This window comes from Trachemys scripta, chromosome 5 (genome assembly GCF_013100865.1).
Source record: "Trachemys scripta elegans isolate TJP31775 chromosome 5, CAS_Tse_1.0, whole genome shotgun sequence".
In the NCBI taxonomy this organism is placed as follows: Eukaryota; Metazoa; Chordata; order Testudines; family Emydidae; genus Trachemys; species Trachemys scripta.
The window spans coordinates 32177789-32200204 of NC_048302.1; the positions used below are offsets into that span (position 1 = coordinate 32177789).

The 22416-nt window shown below is 41.9% G+C and overlaps 1 protein-coding gene across 2 annotated transcripts in view; it reads right to left on the minus strand.

Annotated features, from left to right (window-relative positions):
* Positions 1–22416, minus strand: part of PLA2G12A (phospholipase A2 group XIIA) — a 36360-nt gene that overhangs the window by 941 nt on the left and 13003 nt on the right. The window contains exons 1-7 of one of the 2 annotated variants that reach the window (XM_034771428.1): positions 18154–18312; positions 11894–11935; positions 10826–10868; positions 6122–6268; positions 2721–2797; positions 2055–2230; positions 1347–1506 (exon numbers count right to left, since the gene is read on the minus strand). In XM_034771428.1, the coding sequence (XP_034627319.1) occupies positions 1347–1506; positions 2055–2230; positions 2721–2797; positions 6122–6268; positions 10826–10868; positions 11894–11935; positions 18154–18193 (685 nt within the window). In that variant the 5' untranslated portion in view covers positions 18194–18312. Of the gene's footprint in view, positions 1–1346; positions 1507–2054; positions 2231–2720; positions 2798–6121; positions 6269–10825; positions 10869–11893; positions 11936–18153; positions 18313–22416 lie in introns of those variants that run through there. The other variant, XM_034771430.1, reaches the window with a different exon arrangement.

The window sequence follows — 22416 nt, forward strand, 5'->3', positions numbered from 1 at the left end:
ACTCCATTTAACCTTAACTGAAGACTAGAAGCCACAGTTAATAACTTCCAATATCACAATTTATTTCTTGCCAGTCATGTTCATGGACTGCAGATAAGTTTTAGATATACGTCTCTGCACTGTTTATGCTATCTTGGGTACTCGGATGTTAGAGATAAAAATAGTACTTTGGCAAGTTTGCATAATCAGATTTAACCTGGGATTAATAATAACAGCCACACTGTGTCAGGCCAATGGTCGATCTAGCCCAGTATCTTGTCTTCCCATAGTGGCCACTGCCAGATGCTTCACAGGGAATGAACAAAACATGGCAAGTGAGTGATCGAGTGATCCATGCCATCATCCACTCCCAGCTTCTGGCAATTAAAGGCTCAGGACACCTAGAGCATGGGGTTGCATCTCTGATCATCTTGGCTAATGGCCACTGATGGATCTACTCTCCATGAATTTATTTAAATCTGTTTTGGCCTTCACCCCACCCCCTGGTAACAAGTTCCACAGGTTGACTGTGTGTTGTGTGAAGTAGTACTTCCTTTTGTTTGTTTTACACTTGCTGCCTCTTAATTTCATCAGGTGAGCCCCCATGGTTCTTGTGTTTATGTTAAGAGAGAAACAATACTTTCTCCGTACCATTCATGATTTTATAGACCTCTATCATAGAGCCCCTCCCCCCCCATTGTCTCTTTTCCAGGTTGAAAAGTCCCAGTCTTTTTAATCTCTCCTCATAACTTATAATGCGTGCAATTCCATTTCTGTCAATGGAGTTGCACATTAGTGATTAATTTTGCCCTTTGACTTTATACAATATTTTGCAAAAAGATTTTGTATTAATATTTTTATACCTTTCTGACATCAGGTAATGTTAAGTTGAGTGCAATATTGATTCAGTAGCAGAAACAGTTCTGTAAATTCACCCACTGTTGAATTACAGGAGAGTCTTCAGGATTGGGAATGAGATGGTTTGGGGAGGGCACCCATATGTGTGAGGAGGTTTAAGAAATCACATCCAAATGACATGCCGCTAGAAGTGCAGAAGAATATTTCCTCCTGACAGGTAGCTCATTGATAGGGATGTGATCAGTATGCTTTGAGTTCAAAGTCATTTAAAAATTGCAAGTTAGATGGCATATTTTCATTTATTCTCGAGCCTTTACACCATGTGGGGGAGACACCACCACTCATGCAGACATGCAAAGTGGTAAGTTTAAGGAACTTGAATTCTTGTTTTGATTGTGTGATGAAGAAACTCTGCAAGCCTACTGTATTTAGTGAAACAGCAGTGATACAGCTGCAAAACTCCTGCAGGATTTAGATGATAGAAATTTAAGTGCAAAATAACAACATACCTTCTGCAACCGAGTAGCACATTAGAAAGTCTGCACCAGCAGGTAAAGTATATATAGCCGCAGCATCCACTTCAGTTTCATTGACATTGGACTTGTCTACAGTACTGTCCACTGCATCGTAAACAATGACTGGGTCATCGTGTTGATCTCCTCGACATGCCTAGCAGGAGAAAAAATCCTCTCATCTGCCAAGTACACTTAGCCATCACAGAACAAAATTCTGAAAGCAGAAACGCTTCCTGTTTGTTTAGATGTTCTTCATTTATGTGACTAAGTTCAGAAAGAACTACCTTTTGTCCTGCTTGTACATCCCCAGGGCTTTCAGTGGTAGAGCAAGCTGTTTAATAGTGACAGGCACCAACTTAGAAATATCAAAGCATAGCAGACACCATACTGACCTATTCTCCACTTTTGGAAGGAGAAGAGGGTAGTAGCCTTACAGATCAGTTCGGGGGGGGGTGTTCTGTGTGTAAGCAGCAGCTTGAAAAGAAGTGTGGGAATACCCTTGTGAGAGAAGCAGGTGCATGAGGCTGGCAGTGTCAGTGAAGCAGAGTGGGGGACTCACTAAGGGCAGGTAGTAGCAAGCTGCCTCTTGGAAGTGTCATAATAACCACCACCTTTTCCACATGAGAAGAAGTTATCCCTAAAAGAACTGTCCTCTGTACCACTGGGGAAAAAAGTACACAAATTCAAGAACAGAGATCTTACCTGAATTATAAATATTTTAGGCTTTCCTACTAGACTTGGGCATTTGTCTCCTTTGAACATGTTTGTCATTGTCTGAACTTTTATTTTAGCATCATAGGCGTAAACGTGATTATCTTCACCATGGCTCAGGAACACACACACAAAGCAGTCAGCATCACTGTGGTTGTCCATTGACACTAAAATAATGGAACTGTGTTTAGATGATTACGCAAGCTTACAGTATTTATTAAACACTCCACCATTAGTCCACTCAGAACCACATATAGCCATTTAATCTCAAATCAGTCCTATTCGAAATATGTTGAGTCAGCGTCTCAGCTGCTGTAAATCAGCATAGCTCTGCTGAAGTCTGGAACTACACTGATCCATACAAGCAGAGGATCCAGTCTACTGGAAGTTAGAGAGATGCTGTGTAAACACTACTTCTGTTGGTCATAGATGCATCTTGGGAATTCCAACACTTGCAATGCAATACCAATGAAGATACTACTGGTATAAAATAATATATTTTCTGTTCCTTAGTCTTTTTATGTCATGGGATTTCATCATAGAAGGGAAACAATTCAAGCTACAGTGAACTTGTTTTAACAATGACAGAAAAATACAATCTTATCTAAAACCGCTCCTGCAAGTAGGCTAAGACATACCTACTACATGGTCTCCTACCTTCATAAATGTTCCGTATCACCTCTTCTGCTTTAAGGTCATCAAAGCATCTGACTTCAAATCCAAGCTCTGTCAAACTATCATTAAACACACACATTTTAATAAGTATCCTTTAATAAGTTATGCTAAAAATGCCACCGCTTTTGTTATTTCCTTTGGAACTTTATACCTTTTCCTCGAGAGAATAGATATCCATGTTAATTTATGTAATGGTACCCAAACCTGATACCCAGGAGTGTCTTAAAGACGCATAGAACAAAAAAAAAAAGTAATTTATAAAGTGAAGGTGTTCTTATGAAACAGGAATTCTGTTAAGAGCAACAGAAAACACAAATAATTGAGGAACTCCCCCAGGGACCTGTCTGAAAACCAACCAATATGCAAAATAAAGTAGAACTTCCATTTTTGCCAAAATGTAATTTCATTTTCAGGCAACTATGAGCCAAAATGACAATTTTGGACTTTTTTTTTTTTTTTGAAGGGTTATAATACTATCAAATCAGAAATTTAATGTAAACATGATATAAAAACTTAATCGTGTCCTGAAATATGCTGATGCTGGGCTATGCCACCTCCCTGTATTAAGCTTTTGATTAGGTTACGTGCAGCCACTTCCCTTGTGAGCTCTGTGCTAATCTACTACAATTGTAACTGGTTACTTTATAGACATCAGGTCAATGCCAGCCTAGCCTGGGTGCTTTACCCATTTTTACTCATTTCCTCAACACCATGATGTGGTGTTGTTGCATAGTTCCATAGGCTAAAACAAAATTCACTATGGAACTGCACTTCTTGTGAATGGAATAGTGGGTTTGCCATCACTTCTTTTGAGGGACATGTGTTTCTAATTACTACATCTAATATTGTATGCAGTGTAGCTATAGCTGTGTCAGTCCCAGGATATTAGAGAGATAAGGTAATATTTTTTATTGGACCAGCTTCTATTTAGTGAGCGAGACAAGCTTTCAAGCCACACACAGCTTTTCTTCAAGTCTGGGGATGACCTGAAGAAGAGCTCTGTGTGGCTTGAAAGCTTGTCTCTCTCACTAAATAGAAGTTGGTCCAATAAAAAAAATTACACCTTATGATGTTGCAGCCCTTAATGCTTTATAGAAATATGCTTTTGAGTGTAAATATGACATAACTGGGATTTTATGCTAGATAGGCCATGTAACCTATCTCTGCAAAGGTTATGATCTACTGAATATATTCATCCTATTTGTATGCATGTATCTTTTTGTATTCAAAGTTATGAATATTGGCTATGTACTTGTTTGATTTTAAGTAGTCTCAGTGAAGCATTTGGTCAGCTTCTTGAGAAAAGACTATTCTCAGTAAGTGCCCAATCAAGAAACACTTAAGCTGACAATGGACTTTGAAAGATGCCAATCCACATCTGAGCTTTCCTGGGAATGTGGCATTGGCCTTTAAAGAACTGAGTCATGTATGGACATGTGACTTGCTCATGTGACTGCAAAACTCCATCTTGTGGAGGGGATTTTACACAGGAGAGGGGTTTCCACCCACAAGAGAGAGACTATATAAGCCCCTGGGAAACCCCTCCAAAGGACAGTAACTACAGGGGTGTGAGTGATTGCTGGACTCAAACTAGAAGGAGGCTAGTCTGCCAAAGAAGCTTAGACTATTAGGCTTAGACTTGTGTGTTTTGTTTGGTAATTTACATCGTTCTGTCCGTTATTACTCAGAAACACTTAAATCCTAATTTTTATATTTAATAAAATCACTTTTTACTTATTAATTAACCCAGAGCAAGTAATTAATTCCTGGGAGAGCAAACAGCTGTGCATATCTCTCTTTCAGTGTTACAGAGGGCAAATAATTTATGAGTTTACCCTGTATAAGCTTTATAAAGAGTAAAATGGATTTATTTGGGGTTTGGACCCCATGGGGTGCTGGAGACAGGAGCATTTCTTAAGCTGTTTTCAGTTAAGCCTGCAGCTTGTGGGGGACGTGGTTCAGACCTGGATCTGTGTTTGCAGCAGGCAAGCGTGTCTGGCACAACCAGGCAGGGCCCTGAAGTCCTAACCTGCCAGGGAAAACGGACTCAGAGGTAGTCCCAGCACATCACGTGGCAGTCCCAAGCGGGTTTCTGTGATCCAACCCGTGTCACACTTCACCTACTATGTCTCTCTATATCTAATATTGTCAGTGATGGCAGAGTCTGAAATTTGTTGGTAGTCCACAGCGGAAGACAACTAGTGCTAGGAGACATGGGTGTTTTCTATAAGTCACATATCCCTTCCTTTTTGCATATCTAAATTGTTGTAAAATAGCATATGGTTAAGCTTAGACTATACTGGCTCCTTGAGTTAGCTACATAAACATTCGGACGTACAGCACAATTGTTCCTAGAGCTTTATTTGGCTGCAAAGCTGCCCTGCTTCCCTAAATCTGCTTTTTGGTAACTACCAGTTGCCTATTTTGCATTTGCTAGCAGCTAGAACTGCATGCACTTGCTAGGTGAATAGGAATAAAGGCTTCTTAACTTCCTTAACTTTTCAGTCAGTTTTTGAAATTGTATCATACAGTACATCTGTTTACCCTATAAACCTGTCCTTGAACTACTTTGCTATTGGACGGCATAAGGTATTAAACAGATTTAGTTGAACTTCACATCACTTACTCAAACTGGTTACTGGTTTAGTGAATCACGGGAAGTGCAAGATGTGAATCAACAAAAGTCAATTTATCTCCTACCATAAGCTGCACAATTATAAGACTCATATTTAGAACTTCTATCTCAACAGTAGACATTTGCATCCAGCCATCACTTGGCTTGAATGCATTAGGGATATAAGATAAACTAATGTTGCCAAATAATATTAAATGGGCACAATCAGCTTGAAATCTAATCAATTACAAAAAATGAGTTGAAAGTAATTTCAGGTACTATACATTTCTCCCCCACCCCGGCACTTCCTACCAGTTTGTGACGTTACAATCAAGTTTACCTTTTTTCTATATTAACCTATAAAAATATGTGTTCCATTTTTCCCCCCTCATGATATTGAGACAGAAAAATAAATTGTTTGCTTAGTTACACAATACTAAAAAGCCTTTAAAAATTAAGATCACCACTTAGTCTTCCTCACCCTGATGGCTGCCTGTACCTCAGCAGTCTATTTGCACAGGGCCTGATCCTGTCCCCACTGAAATCAATGGGAGTTCTGCCTATTATTTCAAAGGGAGCAGAAGCAGACATTTAACTCTTTTTATCATGGGGTACTGTGCAAAATCTTTCAGTCACAATTATGTCAATGAAATCAGTTATTTTAGAGCTGCTTATATAATTTTCATGACAAATCACTTTGAATTGCATATTTTTATTTAACTTATCTAAAAATAGTATCCTTCTGTGAAGCAGCCAAATATCATCTTACCTGCGTTTCAGATTGTCTCTGTCTGCAAGTGTGCCACGTCTATCTGGCAGTGTTAAGTGCCAGTAAAACTGCTCATGATTGAAGATTAAAGCAACCCCTCTTCGCTTGTGGTTCATTTTGTATTGTGCTGCTGGATCAAATGGTTGGCTGTTACAAAGAGAGAACATGCCTTTCAATTAACAAATAAATAATTATTAGTTCACCTACATATGTTCAGCGGCCAAGATTTTCAAGAGTGACTATAGATGTTGGGTACCCAAATCCCTAGTCACATTTGAAAATCTGGGGCACATTAAATGAGTCATTCAAAAATACCATTAAAGAACTGGCTGCAGTAGACAAAGGCCAGTAAATTCTGAGTTTAAAAAGCTGTTTCTGTAACTTTCATTGTTTGCTTGGATTATCTATTGAATTCCAGGACAGAAGACTGCCAATGCAATAACTAGGCACATTATGATAAATTAAAATGGAGTCTGAACTCTGTACTGATTCTCCAGGTTTCACAGTTTAGCCAGACTTCTTATTTTAAAAGTCACAGTGCAGACACCTTTTGATAATGTAAGTGTGCACTAACTAGAATTTTGTTTGAAGTTACTGTTTACTGAATCATATGCAACATGAACATGGCAGTTTAAATAGTCACATAACTTTCTGAAGACAACATTGCGATGTTAGGTACTTATGCTGGTGGGACAGAGAGAGATTTTCATTCATGCTCACCCGAGACAAGTTACCTAAATCCAAATAACTCAAGCAAGATGAAATCAAAATGTCCTTAATACCAGTGACTAAGTTACAAGTCTGTACTATTCAGCATTTCTGCTCTTAGCATCACCATGCTCAGTATGCAAAAATCAAAAAAGGGGAAAAAGGTAGAGAAAGATGGGGCATTTTTCTTCCCCTTAATTATTCAACCTCCACCAATAGGAAAACTATGTCGGGTATAACCTGCTATAGCCTCCAAATCACTTGAGCAGCGACGGTGTGGACTTTAAAAGATAAATTTCCACAATAGGCCACAGTTTAAAAAAAAAATGAATACAAGCCATAAATATTTGGTACATACAACTTATCCGAATCTACTGAAGAAAGAAATTATCTTATGGAATGAAACAGTGATCCCTGTCTAACTTGAGATGCATACTAAAAAGCTATTTTCAAACACCCACTAGGAAGCATATGCAATTTTTTAAACAGCTTCTCCCATGAAATCGGGACAAAAGTAAACATTGCACCTGAGAAGACCTGAAACCAAATACTTACCTGTCAAAAATAGCTAGCATGACCAGAGCCACTTGTAGGGCAGTGTGACCCAACCTGAGCTATCACACTTGGCACCCTAGGACTGACCATGTCATGTTTTCAGTAAACAAAGACATAGCTGGAGGCTGCTTCTCAGTTGCTATTCCCTATATTGCTGCCTCTATGTGGGGAGCACATAGAGTTCTCTCACACTTTGCCCCCACCATTTGTATTATATGTATTTGTAATATGTCAAATATTGTATGTGCATATGTCTCACTAGCCCATAATGTATAAAATATGTATAAAAATATATATTTGCTAATTGTTCTGATAAGCAGAACAGACTTGCAATGAAATTCTGTGGATTGTTCTAAACATATAACCAGGGCCATTTGGGTCCTGGATATTATCTAGCAGGAAGAAAGATGGTGAGGGGAAAAGTTAGTTGATGGGTGGGCTGATGGTTGGGCTGATGGTTGGAGAATGGTGTTGAATGAAGTCTGTGAAAATGGCTGGTATGAGGACATATGCAATTCTTGCATGTCATCTCAATATCTGTAGAACTGGTTCTGGGCATAGTTTCCCCTGTATTTCTTCCTTATTAATCACTTACACACTGCCTCTATGAATGGTACGACCTTCCTGAGCTCATCTGCAAAGTCTCTACCCTGTCCACATTTAAGTCCCTCTGAAAGACCCACTTCTGCAATAGGGTTTATATAAATCTACTTGATTCATAAAAATAATAAATCTTTGTTTATAGACTCAGGCTTTAAGGCCAGAAGGGACCATCATGATTATCTAGTCTGATCTCCTGCACATCGCAGACTCCAGAATCTCATCCACCCACTCATGTAGTAAGCCCATAACCTCTGGCTGAGTTACTCAAATCTTGATTTAAAGACTTCAAGTTACAGCGAATCCACCATTTACTCTAGTTCAAACCAGACCCCAAATATGACTATCAGTGAGACCCTGACCATGTGGACGAGACCCACTAGACACACACCTGGGAAAGAATTAACTGTAGTAACTCGGAGCTCTTCCCCTCTAATGTCCTATCTCTGGCCATTGGAGATATTGACTAATAGCAGTCATGGAAGGGCCACCTGCCATTTGTGAGCAATCTCATCATACAATTAACTCCATAAATTTATTAAGCACAGTCTTGAAACAAGTTACGTTTCTTGCCCCTCCTACTCTCATTGGAAGGCTGTTCCACCACCTAATTTTTCTGATGGTTAGAAGTGGTCTGGAAAGGGCTTAACATAGAGTGTTATTGTATGTATTTTTCAGACAATTTGTTTCCCTACATATGTAGTATATGCCTGTTGTTCACATATTGTATTTCTTAGTTCCCTTTCCTCCTCCATAAAGTTATACACCTCTACCCCAATATAACACTGTCCTCGGGAGCCAAAAAATCTTACCGCATTATAGGTGAAACTGTGTTATATTGAACTTGCTTTGATCCGCTGGAGTGCACAGCCCCGCCCCCCGGAGCACTGCTTTACCGCATTATATCCAAATTCGTGTTCTATTGGGTCGCGTTATATCGGGGTAGAGGTGTATCTGGAATGTACGTTTTACTTTAATCCTTTTAAAATACAAATACTCTATTTAAAAAAAATTAATGCGCTAACCTAATTTCAAATGAGCGCTCAATTCCCAAAGAATTGTGTTGTGGTGACATTCATGCAGTTTCATGTCGGTTGTCTCTCCTATCCCTGTCACACTTGACGTGCATCACCTGTTTCTCATGGGCAGGGGGCAGAGCCACCACTAGGAACAAAGAGACGCTCCCAAAACAGGTAATGGGGGAAGCGGCAGCAGTGAGGGGGTGGGTGGGTGGGTGTGTGTGTGTGTGTGCGTTCACACACATGAATATTAAGAGCTGAAATTTTTCAGCTGAAACTTTTTTCACTGAAAAAAATGCAGATTTGGACTGACCGAAATATTTTGACAAATTAATGCTGACTTTGTGAACTGCTTCAGTTGAAAAAAATGTGGAAACGCAGAAATGGTTCGTTTTGACATTTACAAAATGTTTTGATTTTTTCAGAAAGATTCAGAAGGGGAATTAGGGACCTAACTCCAACATTTAGGCACCACTCACAACTCTGACGAGAAGCTAGTCCCTTTATGCCAAATAGCCAGGGCACTCACCTGGGATGTGGGAGACCAGAATTGAATGCCTCCTGCTTTTGAGCAGGGACTTGACTACAAGTCTCCCCACTCCCAATGGGAGCCCTCAGTCTGGCTATTGGGTATTCTGAAGTAGGCTCCCTCAGTCACTCTTGTTGAAGCTGTTCCACTTTGCATAAATAAATATTTATTGGGCAAGAGAGAGGTGGTGAATGCCCTAACTACCAGATTAGAAGAGTCATTATCATTCTCTCTGTCCCAGTGACTATACCTATACAAAGCAGACGGGCTTCAACAGGAGAGCTTGAGAGAGACCCCCACCAGAATATCCCCTAGCTCGGTAGTAAGAGCACTCTCCTGAGAAGTGGGAGATTCCTGTTCAAATTTTTTCTCCCCCACTCTCTCAAGGAAGAGAGGGCGGAATTAAACCTGGGTCTCCCACATCCTGGGCGAGTGCTCTAACCAGCCACTGGGCTGAATGTTGTAAGAATGGCAGCACCACCTCCTTATCCTCCAGCTGGATTTTAAGTGGGGCCGGATCTGGTCATCATGCTCTGAGTATTTCTACCACATTGACCCCACCAGCAAGAGAGGTGGGGAAATGACTGTCTTCCCCTGGTTGGAGGATCATGCTGGGACTTAGGCACACACTCAGAGACAGAAACTTACTGCACCAACAGACCTTAGGCACCAAGTAAATTTAGGCGCCTACAAGGTTAGGCAGCAGCTGAGCAGGGGGTTTGTGGATCACAGCAGCACCTCAACCAGGAACTTGGGCACCTCAATCCCTTTGTGGATCTGGGCCCTAAACACACCCCTTTCCTCTGCATTTCACTCCTGGCTAGCTTAGGTAGCTCTCTAATCAGCTTGCTGGCTCCAGTGAATCCCATTCTTAGGAATCTAACTCTCCCCATGCATTGTGTGGGAAACCAGAGTACCTAACTTGGGACCATGAATTCCACTCGATAGCAGGTTGCCCAGGAGGTTAGTGTTGCAATGCCTAAGTCCCCTTCATTAATCTAGCCCTTCCTACTGTATGTATTTGTTCACTGTCCAGCACTATGGAACTCTGATCCTTACTAGGGCCTCTGGATGGTACCATAATAAAATAATAATGAACACTACTACTTCATTGATATGTAGGAGTTTGATAAACATGTTCTGTAACATTAAGGGGCTGCCTTGGGTACTCAGCTTGGGGTCTTAACAAAGATTTAAAAAAAACCCCAAATCATAAATGTTTTGAGTTTCACTTTCACGTCTCTATCTTCCATTACCATCTGTAGTCATTCTGATTAAAACAAAGGCATTTACCTTCTCTCAAAGGCATCTGTTTCTGTGACGTTTTGGTCTCCACCTATAATAAAAAGAAAGCCAAAGGGTGTTTGAATTACTAACCCAATTATTAAAAGAAAATTTGATATCTTAGGAAGTGGGAGATTTTCAAATTTAAACTTAAATTAGGGGTTGAGTCACACTGCAACTCCCCAGAATGCCATTCTGGCACTTTTTTTGGTGGGGTTCCATTACTATCACGTATGAGTGATAGTTCTGGAAATCCATTCCAGCACTTCTTTTTTAAGGACTCACATGTAGAGTATGTGCAACCATTTGTAAAGTACACTTGCTAACTTAAACAAGGCAGTTCATACACAGGCCAGATAATTAGGCAGGAAATCACTTGATTTGCATTAACGCGTAGTGGGGTGCATAATCTTATGGGTTTACTTTTGGAGGCCATTCTTAAACATGTGACCCCCAAAAGACCAGATTTTTAAAATTGCAAAAATGCAGATGCATAAATTATATACCTGCAGTCATGGACACTGCATATGCAAATGACAAGCTGTCCATCTGGTTATTTTAACACACAGCCTCTGTAAGTTCATGCAAAAACTGTGCACGCTTTTGAATACACTATTTAATTTCTAGCACATAGTGGCACTTCTTTTAAATACATGATGCAATCAGCCTGAAACTAAGCATTTATTTGAGGTTAGCTGTGTCACTCAACAATTTAGTAAGTGATGTAGGTATAAGGACATCCAACTAGCAGAAAAATTCTAAAACATGCAAACAACTCACACCCTTTCTTCTGCTAAAATGCATAGAATATGTACATCAGCCGTGTTAGTACACCCAAAACTCCCACTGAAATTAATAACACTATTGAGTGTACAAGGAAAACAGAGCTGGACCTACTGTTCTAAAGATGTTAAAGATAAAGCTGTCAACTATGTGCTGTTCCCATCTTCTCCCACCTATACGTTAGTGTCTCCATAGATCTGAAGATATCTCATGATCCATATTACTAAAAGTGTGACAGCCCACAATACTCTTTTTAACCTAGCCATTTTATGAAAGTAATACACTTTACTGTACCTTTGGTATTTAAAGCAGGCCCACTATCCACCTGGATTTGCCCTGCAATTGAAAACACCACAATGTCACTGTCATAACATACAACGTATCAGCTGCAAAAAAGAAAAAATGAACACATTTTTATACTACACAACTCACACCCTTTCATAATTTGTTTCTGTAATAAATCAAATGAATGGAGTCAAAGCACGGAGCCATGACAGACCATGTTTGTTAGGTTTTGTGATTATTTTTTGCCCTTTACTGCCCCATCAGTACCCTACCATTGAAATCAAGTCACAAAGGCCTTGTCTACATTAGCATTTCTCCTATTATTGATCTGGCACAGGTATATCTCTACTGGTGACAGCAATGGTGGAAATGCTAGTGTAGACCAGTTGCCAGTGTTTTTACCATCATGTTGTCTAACTGTCAAGGTTAGATGGAACAGTGTAGGAAACACCTGTAGCCTGTCTACACTAGCAAGTCCACTGCGGCTACCACCAGAAGAACTGCAACAAAGGTGCTAGACTAATGATGGGAGAAATGCTGAAAAGTATTAACATAGACACAGCTGAACTTAGCAGTAACAACATAGTTCAGAATCCTAAACAAAAGAACTATTACAGAGAACGTGTGTGTATGAGACTCACAATCGTTTTTGCCTGAAAACCTGGAGTTAAAGCTGATAAAGTATCACTTCAGCCAAAGTACACCCAACCCGTGAAAACCTTATTGTTTCCCTTAAAAACGATCTTTCCTTAGCTTGGAAATTACAAGTCAAGTTTCCACTTAATTGCCAACCTCTCCCAAAAAACATACCTAAGTATGCAAATACATAGTTAAGGTCTCTGTGATCGGCGTATTGGGCCTATCTCAGTGTTGACAAGGAAAAGTTAACCTTCCTCTTTAGGAAGGGCCACCGCTACATGTGCTTAATGATGGGATATGCAGGGAAGTGCAAGCTGTGGGGAATTAATGAATTCCTCATTATCCCAGAAAAGGGAAAGAAAGAATCAGGCAGTGGGGGTTGAGACAAATAAGCTTCAAGGGAGAACAGCTGAGCCAAAGGAGTTGTCTCTTGGTGAACTATGCTGAAGTAAGCTATGTTGTGTGTTGAGTTTTATCTGACTGAGGTAAGATACCCTTTGTTTGCTGGGTCTCAGGCTAAAGAAAACTAAAGAGGACTTCTTGCTTGCTCTTAATTTAATTTCTGTTTAATCAGTTTCTAGTCATTTTTACTTTTGAGTTTCATATACTCAACTAGAAAAACTCTACAGCATTTGGATTGCAAATACTGCTTGGAACTGTTCATTTGGGGTTTTTTTTGTTTTTTTTTTTTAAAGTTTCTAATTTTTTTTAATTAATGAAAATGTTCTGTTGGTCATAAGTCTTGTAAAACTGGGATTTTTCAAAGGAACATCAGGGAGTTAGAGGGGTACCCAACTTCCATTGGAATTCAGTAGGATCTGGGAACCTAAATTTCTATTGGCTCCTTTGAAAATCTCATATTAAAAGTTTCTTTTTTACAATATCTAAAATTTGGGCCAAATGAAGTGACAACATTCCTTTCAAAGCTTACTGCTATTCAAATCTGTGTATTCCTTATTGGTTAACTCTAAGTGAATCCTTGGGCACTAAAAAGATATCAATGATTGCAACCACATGGTAATGGTATATTTACTGAGGCCTAGACTGTTTTCTCCTATGGGAATTGCTGGTGCTACCAAATTGCTTGAAGTCCTAGTCACACCTAAGACCTGGTGGCATTCTCAGACGATCTCCTAAAGGGGACCAAGCCAGTAGATATTCCCAGAACATGCCTCCTATTTAGGGCCCTGCACAAAAGATAACCAGGGACAAGCAGTGGTAGGGTGTTTCTAGGTCAGTCTATCCCATATCCTGGTGGTTAGGGCACTCATCTGGGATGTGGGAAGATCCTGTTTGCAAATCAAGCAGGGAATTTAAAGCAGGAACTCAAGCCTCTTATATCACCAGGCCACAGAAACAGAGTGACTCTACAGCCTAGTGCTTAGGGCATCACCTGGGAAGTGGGAGAGGGGGAAGGTCCTGCTCCAAAAATATTTAAGGTGTAACAGCTCCAAAGGAAAGATTTGGAGAGGAACACCCACTACCCAGGTATTCACCTGGGATGTGACAACTTGGGTTCAAGTATCTGTGCCACATCAAACAGAGGATGGATTTGAACTTGGGTTTCCCACATCCCAGGTGAGTGCCCTAACCATGGGTTTACTGAGTAGATTAACAAGCATGCACTTGTGGATGTATTTTGTGCAGGGCCTGAACCAGTCTGCATGCTCTGAGAACATCAGCTGGATCAGTCCTCACTGGAAAGATGGGGGTGGGGAGGAAATGGCTACTTTGAGAATCTCACTGGGGCGTAAGAATAAGAAAGAAGAAAAACAGATGACTGGTTTGAAGGGAATAACCTGAGATGCTATAGTTAATGATTCCTAACATGTGGGTGGTGACTGTTCAAGGGTATGAGTTGAATGCCAGAGGTTGTCTATTGCATCACAAGCTAACTATATTCATCTGAAGCAGATTCACTTACAATGGGGCCCTCCTCTAACACCTTTTCCCTCTTTCCTATGGGTATAAGTCAATGTGTCAGGATCTGACTGAAGCGATATCTGAGCCATTAGCAATTATCTTTGAAAAGTCATGGAAGACAGGAGACATTCCAGAAGACTGGAAAAGGGCAAATATAGTGCCCATCTATAAAAAGGGAAATAAAGGCAACCCGGGGAATTACACACCAGTCAGCTTAACTTCTGTACCCAGAGAATGGAGCAAATAATTAAGCAATCAATTTGCAAACACCTAGAAGATAATAAGGTGATAAATAACAGTCAGCATGGATTTGTCAAGAACAAATCCTGTCAAACCAACCTGATGGTTTTCTTTGACAGGGTAACAAGCCTTGTGGTTATGGGGGAAGTGGTAGATGTTGTATATCTTGACTTTAGTAAGACTTTTGATACTGTCTCTCATGACCTTCTCATAAACAAACTAGGGAAATACAACCTAGATGGAGCTACTATAAGGTGGGTGCATAATGGTTGGAAAATCGTTCCCAGAGAGTAATCAGTAGTTCACAGTCATGCTGGAAGGGCATAACGAGTGGGGTCCCGCAGGGATCGGTTCTGGGTCTGGTTCTGTTCAATATCTTCATCAATGATTTAGATAATGGCATAGAGAGTACACTTATAAAATTTGCGGACAATACCAAACTGTGAGGGGTTGCAAGTGCTTTGGAGGATAGGATTAAAATTCAAAATGATCTGGACAAATTAGAGAAATGGTCTGAAGTAAATAGGATGAAATTCAATAAAAATAAATGCAAAGTACTTAACTTAGGAAGGACCAATCAGTTGCATATGTACAAAATGGGAAATGACTGCCTAGGAAGGAGGACTGCAGAAAGGGATCTGGTGGTCATAGTGGATCACAAGCTAAATATGAGTCAACAGTGTAACGCTGTTGCAAAAAAAGCAAACATCATTCTGGGATGTATTAGCAGGAGTAGTGTAAGCAAGACACGAGAAGTAATTCTTCCCCTCTACTCCATGCTGATTAGGCCTCAACTGGAATATTGTGTCCAGTTCTGGGCGCCACATTTCAGGAAAGATGTGGACAAATTGGAGAAAGTCCAGAGAAGAGCAACAAAAATGATTAAAGGTCTAGAAACATGACCTATGAGGGAAGATTGAAAAAATTGGGTTTGTTTAGTCTGGAGAAGAGAAGACTGAGAGAGGACACAATAACAGTTTTCAAGTACATAAAAGGCTGTTACAAAGAGGAGGGAGAAAAATTGTTCTTGTTAACCTCTGATGATAGGACAAGAAGCAATGGGCTTAAATTGCAGCAAGGTCGGTTTAGGTTGGACATTAGGAAAAAGTTCCTAACTAGAATAAATTGCCTAGGGAGGTTGTGGAATCTCCATCACTGGGGATTTTTAAGAGCAGGTTGGACAAATCCCTGTCAGGCGTGGTCTAGAATAATACTTAGTCCTGCCTTGAGTGCAGGGGACTGGACTAGATGACCTCTCGAGGTCCCTTCCAGTTCCATGATCCTATTAAATCTTTGTAGCTTTATGGCAGGGTTTGGTTGCTAGAGCACACAGCCAGCTGTGTATCTGCAGTAAATGTACCTTCAATGGCAAGAAGCAGATTGCGTGGGTAGAGGGCAATGTATCGGACAGCATGGGTCCAAATTTCAAAGTGCTAGCTACGCTCTCTTTAATCTCATTCTAAATCAGCTGCAGTGCCAATGCTGCCCTTTAGCCTGTGTTAGGGTATGCCACAGGGTGCACGGAGGACTAAGCAACCACACCCCACTCCACAGAAACTTTGTTTTAACAGGAGGGGTGCTCCTAAAATACATACAATATTACATAAAAAACCATTATTATTGTGTCCCCATTCAGTTAGTTGCAAACTAAGGGCTTGTATACATGGGAAAGTTATTCTGGAATAAGCTAAGGTGTGAATTAAAACCAATATAGTTATACTGGTATCATTCCCCAAGTACACACTCTTGTATATCTACACTACGGACCTTACAGCAGCACAGCTGTACCGCCACAGCCATGCCACTGTAAGGTCTTCGGTGTAGCCGCTCTTTGTTGGCAGGTGAGAGCTGTCCTGCAGGCATAATTAAACCACTCCCAACAAGCGGCGTTAGCTATGTCGGCAGGAGAACCTCTCCTGCCAACACAGCACTGTCCACATCAGCACTTTTGCCGGTGAAACTTATGTTGGTCATGGGAGTGTTTTTTCACACCCCTGACCAACAAAAGTTTTACCAACAAAAATGATCATGTAGACAAATCCTTACTCTGGTATAAGACTGGCTTTTTTCAGTTTAGTATATGTTGCTTGGGAAGGTGGTTAAGATAAACTGGAAAAGACACTCTTACACTGAAATAAGTTTGTCCGCATGGGGTTATACAGCTGTAATTACAATGGCATAACTGGTAAATATTTTGAAGTTTGAAGGGATTTTGTTTGGTTGGGGTTTTTTTTGTTGGTTTGTGGGGATGTTTTTTTGCAAACAAAAAAGCAATCTTTTGTGCAGTCTACTACTCATACCAGTTCTGAAAATACGGTTGGGGAAGAGGTCTGGGAGCATAGTCATTGTGAAGTTCTATTCCTTTTTAATTGATTTTCGGTTAATAGAGATGCATGTATTAAGAGGTGTTTTACATGCCCTGGGTACAATAAGAGGTGCTATAAATTTTTTAAATGATACCGTTCTTTAGAAGAGAAATAAAATAACTTTTAAAGGCACTGTTAAATCACCTTTATCAATAACTACAAGTGTCACACATTGCAAACCTGCTTTCATTTATTTTAAGAAAACACTAGCTTGACTGAGCGTGAACTACTTCCCATTCTATTAATTTAATGTGCAATGTATGCGTGGGAACAATTTACCTCTGGCTCCTTCAATCAATATCAATAAGTAGTGGATAGTGGGCATTTTATGCATCCTGTTTGAAACTTGCCAACCAAAGGTGGCATTGTTTATGAATCACTGGTTTGCCTGGCACTGCAAGACTAAGTGCAGTGTAATCAGTGTTTAATTCGTGCCCAGGCTTGCTCTGGCACCTCTAGGCTTGGCAGTTCATAGCCCCAGCACCTCTTCCTTGCCCATCAGTTATGAAAGTAAAAAAAAATTCCTTGAGGCCGGGGCACCTCTTTCATTACAAATTAAGCACTGAGTGTAGCAAAGAACAGCAGATCCCTGCCCTAGGGGCTGCCACTCGCAGGCCCAGTAACCCACAGCAGGGCGGCGGCCGCCTTGGGGACCCTGGGCAGAAGCTGTTTGTGTTGCTGGCGAGGCAGGAGCCCTGGGCTGAGAGCCGAAGACAAAGGGCGGGCCGGGCTCCCTCCGCTCTCGCCTTTCACTTTCCCTTCGCAAGGGCAAGGGCAAGTGGGCGATGGTCGCCAGCCCTGCACGGCCCAGCCTGGCCAGACCCCCCAAGCTCTGCAGAGAGCCGCCCAGGAGCGGAGCACAGAGGCAGTAAAGGGAGCCCCCCTCCCCCCATGTGGGAACTATAGGGTTTAGGTGCCTTTCCCCCTGCGCCCCTAGAGACAATGTCCCCCCACCCCCGAGCCCAGGGGGAGAAGCGCAGCCCTGGCCCCCCCCGCGGTCCCCGCAGGGCCACGGCTCTGCCGCCCCCCGCCAGTCCCCCACGCTCGCCTCTTTGTGCTCCTTAGTGCCCGGAGCCCGCGGGCCGGGCTCTCCTGCCCTACCCGAGTTGCTGCCGATGCGCCGGTGCTTGGAGCTCGCCATGGCCACAAAGAAAAGCTCGAAGTGCAGCCCCCCCAAAGCTGGAGCTTAACAGACACCGCAGCCTTCCCCGGCTCGTCTTCTTCCTCCGCTGCTTCCTGCACCACCCGCCCCTAGCCCGCCTCCCTCCTTCAGTGGCCACCGCCCCTACCCGGGCTAGGCAGCCCGTGCGGCTCCCGGCAGGCTGATGAGGGGATTCAGGGGGCGCGCCCGGCCGGGCTCTCCCCAGCCCCTCGTGTGCTCAGCGGGGTTGTACAGTACAGCCCGCTGCCCTCCTCCCGTTGAGTGGGGAGAAAAACAGCAATAATCCAACCAGGTCCTCGCTGCAGTAACTGGGCTTTTGGTTTTATATCACTGGACTGAACCAGACCCCAGATCCAACCAGCACCAGCAATGAGGGGGTTCAGGGGCAGGAGCCAACTGGAAATTTCAGACCCGGACCCTATATTTTTAATTAGTGTACTGAACCAAGACCCTGCAGCTCAACACCACCACCCCCATGTTGAGCTGAGTACCCCTAAAGTCTGGATCAACTTTCCCTTACAGTATTTGTTGACTAGCAGTCTCGTGCCAGCATTTAGCCTTAGATGGAGTTTACCACCAGCTTTGGGCTGCATTCTCAAGCAACCCAACACCAAGATAGTGGGCCCAAGAACACCACTACTGGCCTCACACCGTCCATGGGCACCTCTTAAGTTCAAGAGGGCATGAAACCGTTAAGAGGTGCCCATGGACGATGTAAGGCCGGTAGTGGCCCCGGCATGTCAGGACCAGGTCTTCGTGCAGTCAGGTTGCTTGGGAATGCAGCCCAAAGCTGTTGGTAAACTCCATCTAAGTTCAAAGTCTGGACCTTGCCTATGAAACATTACACTTTAGGGTCTTGGACATATGGCTTTGCATGCAAAATTGAGTCAATGGGAGTTCGGTCATTAGAACTGTGCAGGGACAATTGTGTGCCTCATTGCTGCACAGCTTTAAACATTACATCCTGAATGTCCCCCCAAATAATGTTTGCACAACAGCTACCTTACTTAGAATCCGCACCTTAGGTCACTTGGAGAAAATCCCAGTGCAATGTGCACACCTAAGTATTTTGTCTTTTAAAATATCTTATTTTTCTTTTAAAAATATGGAACTTGCTGTTTTGACCAAGTTATTCCCTTTGTGAACCCTTTCACTGGATTCCTGTCCCTTACTGCATCAAATTCAAGCTTCTTGTCTTTACTGTCAAGGTCCTATATATTCTCACTCCCTACCTACTGTGCCTCTTTGCTCTCATTTTGTTATTCCCTATTTTATTCTCTCCTTCTTGGTCCCTTCATATTGCTCCTGCCTTATTCTGTCCCCTGTGCTTGTCATGGTTTCCCATTTCAGACAATTGTCAGCTTCTTCCTTCCTCTAATCCCTCCTTACCACTCACAGCTTTCAGGAATCTTTCCTTTCCTGTTCTAACCTGAAATAATCTCTCCACATTCTTTTTTTTTTTTTTTAACCTTAATTGCTATCTTATGTCTAGTATTTTTTTTTTTATTTTCACTTACATTGTAAATACTTTAGGGCAGGAAACGTGTCTCAATCTGTTGGTAGAGTGCCGTGTAAATGTTTGACACTATAATAATTACTATTAATCTATACACCTATTCATTTTGTAAAGAAAAGTTCTGTCTGAGACGAATAGCATATATTTATCACAAGTGCTGTGGCTATATTTTTTTAATCCCTACACTTGTATCACAACATGTTTGCCAAATCCCAAAGTACATATCTGCATATAAAAATGGGTAGAACTAGAGCCTGAGGGTTGGAAAACAAGAGAGATTAAAAACTAAAAATTAGGGAAATAGGAGGATTCCATAAAGACTAAAGAGCAGATTAAAGTTCTTCCCTTCATTCTAAAATACTCCAGTACACTAACCAAAATGACTGCATTTAGAATAAATGGACCTCATAGCTAATAGTTCACCAAAAAACCCCACAAAAAAGCCATCTCTTGTTTTTGCACATTAAATCCTAATGGTAACACAATAGTAATTTCAGGGAGGTGGTTAAAACTTCACACTTGAAGGATTAGGAGGAGCTACTTTGTCAGGAGTGAAATGAATCCAACAGTGTAACCACATAGTTAGCTAGTGAGTGAGTTATCTTACTCTTCAGTTATACTGTAGACCCATAAATGTTGACAGATAGTGCAACTGAAGCCCTGCTTAAGTTTCAGGAATCAGCTGCAGGCAAGTTCTTTGCTCTGTTCTGGTGTCTGTTAAGTGTGATACCTCTAATATATAATAGAAACGTTTCAGAAGTCAGTGGGTAGCTGAACAAAACTGCCTCTATTAAAAGAAAACATTCTTTTGTTTGTCATGGGCTATGCATATGGAGTTGGACTAGTATCAATTACACTCTTGTATACTAACATCACGGCTAAAAATAGCAGTGTAGACACAGCAGCATGGGTGTACTAGCACAGTGGGGGCCCTGACTATGTACTTGTGTTGCTAACCTGCACTAACCCATTGGCCCCCACATTTATGCTGCTATTTTTAGCTGTTAGCATGGGTATGTCTTTGGGAACAGTGAATCTGAGAGTTCTATGAGTGTTCAAGGGAACGGGCCGAGAGCTCCAGAGGGATACTCAGAGAAAGGGAAACAATACTATGCTGAAACCCACAACTCCCCATAGCAGCCTTTTGTTCACCGAGGGTTTAAACTAATTTTAATAGCCATATTCATAGTTTTGAGATGCCTCAGGAAACTGAAGTTTGGCTTAATGTAAAATGAAAAACTACATCCTACCAGAATCACTGAATGAAATAGGCATGAGCTTAAACACAGGTTTAAAATAGTTCATATTATATAGACAAAGATGATATTGTACTTTTTTTGGATTTTGCTTTTCTTACTGTATTTAATAGGCAGCATGTTTAAAACAAACAAACAAAGGGAAGTACTTCTTCACACAACACAGTCATCCTGTGGAACTTGTTGCCCTGTGATGTTGTGAAGGCAAAAAGTATAACTGGATTCAAAAAAGAATTAGATAAATTCATGAAGGACAGGTCCACCAATGGCTATTAGTCAAGATTGTCAGAGATGCAGCCCCATGCTCTGGGTGTCACTAAGGGCATGGCTACACATTCAGGCATATAGTGTAAAAACTCTTACCTACCCCACTGAGAGTTACAACTCAAGGGAGTGTTTGTTGTTTTTAGATTTGTTCAGACAAAATTTTAGATGTGGCAGCTGCTCACATCTATTTTGATCACTGCTTTGGCAATAATAATTTTAGAATAGCAGACAGGAAATCAAGACAAGCCTGGAGTACTATAGTCACAAAACACAATTAACTTTTCCCAAAACACTTCCATGTGCCTGCTATTTTGCAGTTTGAAAGGAATAAATACTTTGTGCACATATAGATGGCTACACTGGAAAAACTAAGGCAGAAAATCCTAGCAACCTAAAGATTTCCACAATCCAGTTTTATAAGAATATACAAAACAGAGGATTAATGTCAGATCTTTTAGCTTTTGCTGCGACACTCCAGACCTTGTGCAGTATACACAAGGACATAGGTCAGCTTAACTACACCGCTCATGGGTGTGGATTTTTCACACCCCTGACCAATGTACTTTAAATTGACCTAACTTTGTAGTGTAGACCAGGCCCTAATGTAGGGACACAACTTCCCTGAATTAGGGTTACCATATTTCAGCAAGCAAAAAAGAGGACGGGAGGAGTCCTGCCCTAGCCCCAACCCTCCCCCCGTTCCTTGTCCCCTGATTGCCCCCTCCTGAGACCCTGCCCCCATCCTAACTGGCCCCCTAGGACCCTACCTGTCCCTTGACTGCCCCAACCCTTATCCACACCCCCAGACCCCTGGGACTCCCATGCCCCATCCAACCACTCCCCACCCCCTGACAGCCCCCCCCCCCCCACAACTCCTCACCCATCTAAACCCCTCTGCTCCCTGTCCCATTGACTGCTCCGATCCCTCTCCCCACTCCTGCCCCCTGACAGCCCCCCCCCAACTCCCAACCCCCCCCTCGCTCCCTGTCCCGACTGCCCCCTCCTGGGACCCCTGCTCCTAACTGCCTTCCCACCCCCTATCTAAGCCTCCTTGTTCCTTGTCCCCTACTGCCCCCTCCTGAGACCCCCCCCACCCTAACTGCCCCCCCGGACCCTACCCCCTACCTGCACCGACTGCCCAAAACCTTATCCACCCCCCCCCC